Here is a 7997-nt window from a genome sequence, read left to right on the forward strand (position 1 = left end):
AAAGCTGCTTCATGCTTGAGGCATACCGCACAAAATTTAACTTGTTATGAAATTGGTTAAAATTACTCACCGGTCAGCAGAACTATGTATGCATGTAGAGTCTTAGTTGTCTTGGAAACAATGTGGAGGTAGAAATGATACTAAATTTTGAGACGACTCCTTTCTGGCTGTAGCAGTTAAACACAATGCTTGTTAAAGCACGAGTCAGTAGAAAGTAACTTGCTTTAAAGTTAAGAAAATACACTTTGTATCCTTGACTTGCAGCTGTAGCTCTCTGTACAGTACAGTTTATTTGATTATATGTACGTGACGGATTAAACCCTTAGTGAGTTTGTTTATGATTATAAAAAAAAGTTGGTGGGAGCAGTTGATAGACTGGAGGGCAGATCTGCCATTCAGAGCAGACGAGCTGGAGCAGTCGGCAAGCAGGAGCCTCCCGGAGCTCACGGACGCAAGTGCAAAGTCCTGCACCAGGGACAGGAAAAACCCCACACATCGGGGCAGGCTAGGGACTGACTGGGAAGCAGCTTTGTGGCAGTGGGCAATGGTGAACAACAAGCTGGATGAAAAGTCTGTCGTGTGGTGTTGCAGAAATGAAGATTAACCAGGGAGCTGCTTTAGCCCTTGTGCCCCCCTTGAATATAGCCAGATGGTGAGTAATTCTTCTCCTCGGCTCAGCGCTTGTAAAGCTGCACTGGGAATGCTCTGTCCTCTTTGGGACCCCAGGACAAAAGAAATGTGGGCAAACAGAAAAGAGTACAGCAGAGTGCTGCTACGATGATTAGGGGCTGGAGCATATGCTGTATTGGAAGAGAGTGGGGGAACTGCCTTGTTTAAGCCTGAAGACGAGGAGGCTGAAGATGGATCTAATAGCTGCTTTCCACTACCTAAAAGAAAGGCTTGTAGAGTGATGGAGTCAGACTCCTCTCAGACATGGCTCCATTGGCAGTGGAGCTGGGCAATTACAAAAGAAAATGGTTACAAGTTGCGGCAGGAGGAAGTCTGATGGGATATTAGGGCAAGGGGAGTGAAAGTGGTTGAGTGGAAACCCGTGGAGATGGTCAGAACTTGACAGGGCAAGAGCTTGAGCAACTCATTTAACTTTGTGTAGACAGCTCTTTTTTTGGGGCAGGAGCTTTTATTCCAAAGCTTGCCCACCAAAGGCACTTCCAATCTAAAGTTTCTCTGTGGTTCTGATACATCAGTTGGAGAGTCTTCGGTCTTTTACTTAATGCTATGTCCAAGTACTTCTAACTGTGCATCACTTCTATGGTTCATATGGTTATTAGACAGTGGTGAACCACTGAGAATAGGCAAAAGTTTTGTGTTTTTTAAACTTAAGGATTGGACACATTTTTATGCAAGCTGCAAATTGGTATTGCTTGCATAGAGCTACAGATACAACTCAATTCCAAGCTTTTTTTTTTAAATTTGTACAACTAGATGGCTTTAAGAAGAAACCATGAATAGTCCAGACAAAATCATGTATATATGCTACCCTGAGGGCTACACCTGTTTGTTCGCTTTTTTGACTTTCTAAAAAGATACTGGAAGAAGGAAGCCATGAATTACCATTTTCTTTTTGAATTTAAACAATCTTTCCCTCGTTTTTGCATTAATTCTTTCTGTTATGTAAACCCTCTCCACAGTCGTCTTGAAATATATCCAATTCTGGAGTCAGTACTATGATAGCAGTTGCATCAGTGTCAAATACAGAAACAAAATATTTCCTTATTACTAAGATATTTCTGTTGATAAGTTTAAAGATTAGGGTGGGTCTGTTTAGTTCCTTTGCCCAATGTTCTACAGTGGGAACTCCATTTTAACTGGCTATACTCTGTGACCAGCGTGTCTTATTGCAAGTTACTTGTAGATATATTTTCTCATTCTGTGATAATTGGCCATATTCTTCGTGTATGCTGATTTAAAGCTATGTTGCATTGAAATGCATACGTTGATTGCAAGCAGTGCCGTTTACCCTCTCAGTGATCCATCCTGGTTAGCATTTTCGTAGAGTCAGGTGGGTGGAAGAGACACATCTAACATCAACATCCATGCAAAATTTCAAGTTGTTTGAAGCGTGACAGCGCTTGAGTTTCAGAGAATGACTGTGAGATGCTAGCACGAATGAAACTAATTTTTCTGGTTGTCTGAAGAACATTGCCCCCAGGTCTCAGCCTGGGAAAGAGGCCCAGCCTTGAAAACTTCAGCCTGGACTAATCCTTAGTTAAAACTGCATAATATTAAAAGGTTCAGATTAAGAACAAGCTATGACTGGAGTTACTAACAACTTTTTGATGTAACAGTTACAAATTTGGATTAATTTCAGTGATTGCTAAAGGATCTTCAGTCTTGCTTAATGGAGGAAACGACAGTTCTCCAAGTGTTTCCCCATAGCAGTCTCTTTTTAAACTGCTTTAAAGGATGCTTTAAAAGCATGAACAATTTCAGTGATTTCTGAGCATTAAATGCATAATGTGGCATGCTTTATTTGTTAATTTATGTTTGATGTTTAATTTGTTGCTTAATTAATTTGGGTACTGAGATTATTGTTATGGATGACATTAAGTCCTTGTAATTTTGCCAACTCTTACTATTTCTATATATGTAAATACGTATTTTCAAAGCTGTCTTTAGAGTCTGTGCATCTCTGTAGTACTGAAGGCTAATAATGTCTGTCTGGTGTTTGGGCATGCAGTGACTGCATTTCTAATAAATGAATATTTATAAATATAAGTGACTTAGCTGGTACGTTTTTCAACTGGATCTCTCCTCCATTATTTGGTTATTAACTTTCTGATCTTTAACATAAAATACAGGGAGAAGAGTTCTAATATTTCACTTTAGGCAAAGTTATGTAAATCCTCTCTTTAAGAAATATGATTAGTAGAGTCATCTGAAACTTTTATACTGTCACTAATTTTGCTTCTGTTCAAATCTTATTGCCATTAATTTAAATATTGTTATTCAGATATGAACATCTGCCTTTCGCAAGTACCGGCTTTTGCTAATACAGAAACTCTTTAACACATCGGTCAAGCACTTTCTTAAAAACAGATGGATTGTGGAAAACAAAAGTAATCAGATTTGACTGTTAGGGGGGTTTAGATATCATGTAGACTGCATAAGCTTTTCACGAGGGAGGGAGATGAGTGTGTAAAGTGCTTTTGCTGATAGGTGGAGAACTGTTCCTTGTTTACTGGCTTGATGAAAACTCAGTTTTGTTTTGATTGTCAAACTTCCGTTCAGCACCTTCTGTCTTTAAGTCCTGTCTAGCCAAAGCACTAATTAGTTCTTATAGCTCGTCATAGCATTAATAGCTTCCTTAAGTCTGTTTTGCATAAATAGGAGGTAGTGAAATACAAAAATGGAGCATGATGAATTCTTTTGCTTATATTTTCAAGTGGATTGCGGGGGGAGTGTTGGGGCGGTGTTGGGTTTTTTTGTTTGTTTGTTTTAAGCTTTGAGTTTTAAGGGTTCTGCGAAAGCAGTTATTTTTGGATTTTATATTTTGGAGCTTTAGGATTCTGGCATTGAGCCAATCCTCCCGGTGCTAATAAAAGCTCTTGCTGGGTCACATATATCAGTATGCAAACTGGATAGCTTTTTTCTGCCGCTTGCTTTAAAAATTTGTGTTAATTTTCTTACACCCAACTCAGTTTCCTGTAGTAAAAATACTGTATCCTTGAAAAGATGCTTGGAGGACAACAATAGAAGATTATGAGGATGAATTAGCTTAGATGTTTTCAGACAGCGCTTTGCACCCAGTAGAGATGTGTCTTAAGATGTCTGACTCCATTATGTCTAGCTAATTTACTAGAAAGTTTTTTATTCCCTGCGATATCAGGTGGATTGACAGAAGATACTTGATTACAAAATGCAACAAGTTCGTCATTCAACTGTTGCTGATTTATTGCTGTTATATTTAGAAACTACAGAAACTATTAGAAATTTAAACATATTGATAGAACAATAGATTGTCTTGAGCATTGTCTGAGTGTTCAGAGAATAATCTGAGAAGTATAAATTTGTAAATTTACCTCCGTTAAATAAGATTACCTGCATGATTTCTGGGAGGTTAGGAAGCTGGAATGAAGAACAGAAGTGAGTTAACTGTACATTACCTCTGTTAAACTTTTTTGTCCTTCAGAGATTCACTTGTTTGCCATATATGCTACAAAGGACAATATACTTAAGCTCCTACCATAAGTCTGTTACTTGTTCAGAATTTCTTGGTCTTCTGATCCATAAGATGTGTTGCTCATCTCTATTGAATTTTGAAGACAGTAAGCTGTTCACCCAACTTTCCTAGTTACTGTAATATGAGCATTAAACAAGTAAATTAAATTGATGTTTGTTTTATTTTTGTTCAGGCAGGATATCTCCAAATATGTAGATTCCTTATTTAAGAGGCTGCTGAAGCTCACTAGCTTAAGTAGGTCTTGATTGGGGTTTTTTTGTGTGTCATCATAATTAATAGTTTTATCAACTGAGTTTATAGTCAGGCATGGTAGTTGAAGTATAAATTGATTAATGCCTACTGTAGGATGCCTGTCCACACAATCTGCAGGGAAAGAAGTAAGGCGTTCTCAGTGCTGTCTCCAAGGAAGAGGAAAGCACCTTCCCACTGACAGAGTTTGTGAGGAGGATGCAGTCGTTCTTTGTGTCAGACATTGCAAGACTAAACTTCTGACTCTGTAGGCTGGGGTTCCCAAATGCAGGCTTGCTTGGGTACAGTCAGCTCCAGGGTCCTCACTGCCACCTGCCGAGCTTCCCAGCTGATGAGCTGCGGGGTAGCACCCTGCTGCGGGGTAGCACCCTGCGTCCAGGCAGCTCCTTCGGGCGGGTGCCTGCGTGGTGCTGCTGACTGCAGCTCAGGTAAGTGCTTGTCAAGAAGCGCTTGCTGCTAATCAGGAAACAAGGGTGTGGAAGTACTTCCTGAAATAAGTATCAGGAAATGCTCCTGCAGATTACCTGGCAGGAGTTTGTTTATGGTTTCTTGGAAATTCCTGCCTTGTGTCACATCCAGTCAGGAAAAGCAACGTGTTACAAACCCTGCAATATGTCTTAACTGTGTCTTTTAGCTCACTGACAGGCATCTGTGCTGTATGCTGTAGTGAAGCAAATCTCAGACTCTCTTAATTTTCTGCAATTGCTTTAATTGTTATCAGCAGTTTTGGAAGCAGGAAGAACCTTTGTTCCACAAATAGATTTCTGAATTTTACCTTGCTTCAGGGGGGCTGAATTCTGTAACCGTTATACTGCCAGGCTTCCTGAGACTCGGCTGAACATTGCGCCTAGGAGGGAAAATTGGAGTCTCTGTGTTCCTTTTGAAGAAACATCTGCTGTGTTTGGTGTCTTGGAGAGTTAGGGCCTATAAGGAAATGTATCCCTTGCTCTTCCCCTTCTAAAGCTGCCTTTTCCAGTAAGGCTAGCAGCAGCTTTATTCCTCTTAGCTCTTCATGTTCCTTCCTGTTCACTTTTGGTATTGGTTGTTTGCTTGATTTGAATAATTGATTTGCATATATAAAAGCCTTTACTGCTCTAGACCTATGCTGTCCTTATTACATTTTAAGCACAATAAACTATTCAGTTCTTGTAATGTCTGAACAGGATGAAATGTGCTGCCTCAGGCTACTTTACTAAACCAAAATGTGTTTCAAACATAAACTTTTATTTTCAGGTTGTATCATGAAACTGGCAGTATATTTTCTGATTATATCATACATTGTTGCAGATTATTTTAAGATTTACATATCCAAATGTAAACCCCTCAAGAAGTTTTTCTACTGCTTTAGTTTCTCTATACTTTACACCTATTGTTCATCTGTAGTTAAGAGCAATTAGATGTTTTTACAAACTGTGAGACGGTGTGGACCAGTAGCAGCAAGGAGTGGAGAAACGGGCACTGTTAATTGAGTTAATGAAATTCATAATTTGTGGCTCAATATTTCCGTAACAGTGGGAGATATGATAGGAATTCAAGTTGCTTTCTCTTTCAGTTCGGTAAGTTGCCACATCACTGTTTTCATAGGAGAATGCAGATGACTTACTTTTTGGCTTCAGGCTAAATAGGGAAGAGAAATGTGAGGAAAATAAATTCATAGAGGTCAAACTTCTGTAAGAAAAGTTTACATGTTGTTCCAATCGTGGAACATTTACCTCTTTTAGCTGAAAAAGAATATATGTTATTAATGTTAACACAATCTAATTTTACCTTCACAGATAAATTTGAGCAGTTTTGGGCAATAAATCGAAAACTCATGGAGTATCCTCCAGAAGATAATGGATTTCGATACATCCCATTTAGAATTTATCAGGTAGGAGACAATGAAATAAAACCACTTTTACCAAACTCTTCCACTGAGGTGTCATGTATCATAATCTGTTTTCAGAATTATATGTTCCCTTTTCTAACATTATGGTAGAACTTTGTATGCTCATCTTTGCTGAACCCTTGAGTTGTGTGAATTAGCAAAGACAAAAATAGACTGTATTTATTCTAATAGGTAATTACCATTCATTATATTGTAAGTACTTGAGAATGTGCGAAGGCTGGTATAGATTATGTTTGTTTGGGTTTTTTTAAAAAAAACAGCTAATTCTGTAATTAAAAATAACTGCTAACTATGAAGACTGCTTTGGATGCAAAATGCCCTCTGAAAGGTCTAAGTCAAACATTTCAAGAGCAACACTTTTCCTTCAACCACTGTGCAGGCTTCTTTTCTTGTTGGCATTATAAGGTGAAAGTAGTAGCATAGGTCTTGCATCTAGTTCTTACCTTCGTCTTCTAATTGTATACTTTACAATCCAAAACTAGCTTTGAATATTTTTTCTGTTTTAATACACCAGTGCTCTATTTTTTCAGCAGTTTATTTGGAGACATATTCCTTAGAATCCTTACAATTTTTCCATGTCCCCTTTGTTTTTATAGCATTAAGGTCATGATGAAGTTTGGAGTTAAGTATGGTTAAAAGCTTATACAGAATTCATGTAGCCTCTCCATAAATTAAACAGTTCTGCTCTGTTTTTTCTTTGAAACATTTTCATCTATTTACATTAAGTTTTGCACCTGTAACTATCAAAGTTCTTTATTTGTAGTACCGAATAGTCTGATACTACTTCATAAGAGGTTTTAATGACCATACAAATCTATACAATCTTGCAATGGGATCGAAATAACTTTTAATGTTAGATATAAGACATTTACCGTCATAGTGAAACCTTAGATTGAGAACGGAAGTCAGTTATTTTGTCAGAGATCATAGCAGATGGCAAGGTTTGTGTAAGTATCAAAAAGTATGTATCAGGAAAAGTGGTTCACTCACAGCGTTTTGTTTGGTTGGTAACTAAGTTGTTTTTGTTCTCTGATAGGTGGGTTTTTTTAAATTCTTTTCATAGAAGTCACATAAATGAGTTTGCGAAATGGAGGTTTTGCTGTCTGAATAAGATACAGACCTCTAAGCCATGAGGGAAGTTTTCTATACTATCACATGATTTCATGCTAGTAAAGCTTTTATAAAAAAAAAAAAAAAATCAATCTAATTCAGTAATATCTATCCTTTTAGCCAGTAGTACTTATCTTGATTCTCATTATCTTTTCAATTGGAAACTTGCTGTAGTTTAAACCCAAAATAGGTGAGAATAGAAGACCAAACACAAATAAAGATGATGCTGAGGCAGTCTTTGAGAAGGTTGGCATATATTGTTTTCAGTAATGCTGCTCTTAATATTTCTAAATATTTTCAGTGATGTTCCTCTTTTTAAAAAAGTGGATGCAGGTGTTTCTAGCTTTTTTGTGTGGTTTGTTGGTTTGTGTGCTGATTACTGCTCATCATGAAAAAGTCTATGTATTTAAAGGAATTTTCAGAAAGTGTTAGGAAGGGTGAGATTATAATTTGATTCAGAGCAAAGCTTTAATTTCTGTAGTTTTAACATAATTTTACAGTACTTAGTGACAGATTTGCATATCCTGAAGTAACTCATTTAAACGTATT

The 7997-nt window shown here is 37.6% G+C and overlaps 1 protein-coding gene across 1 annotated transcript in view; it reads left to right on the forward strand.

Moving 5' to 3' along the window:
• The window catches only part of LOC104079686 (autophagy protein 5), a gene marked incomplete at its 3' end in the record, with an annotated part of 35122 nt that extends 28802 nt beyond the window's left edge, over nt 1-6320 (forward strand). Inside the window, exon 5 of the mRNA XM_009581804.1 lies at nt 6226-6320. Within this exon, the coding sequence (XP_009580099.1) occupies nt 6226-6320 (95 nt within the window). The remainder of the gene's footprint in view (nt 1-6225) is intronic.
• Nucleotides 6321-7997: the final 1677 nt, after the last annotated feature.

This window comes from Fulmarus glacialis, unplaced genomic scaffold, assembly GCF_000690835.1.
Source record: "Fulmarus glacialis isolate BGI_N327 unplaced genomic scaffold, ASM69083v1 scaffold48527, whole genome shotgun sequence".
NCBI classification, from domain to species: domain Eukaryota; kingdom Metazoa; phylum Chordata; class Aves; order Procellariiformes; family Procellariidae; genus Fulmarus; species Fulmarus glacialis.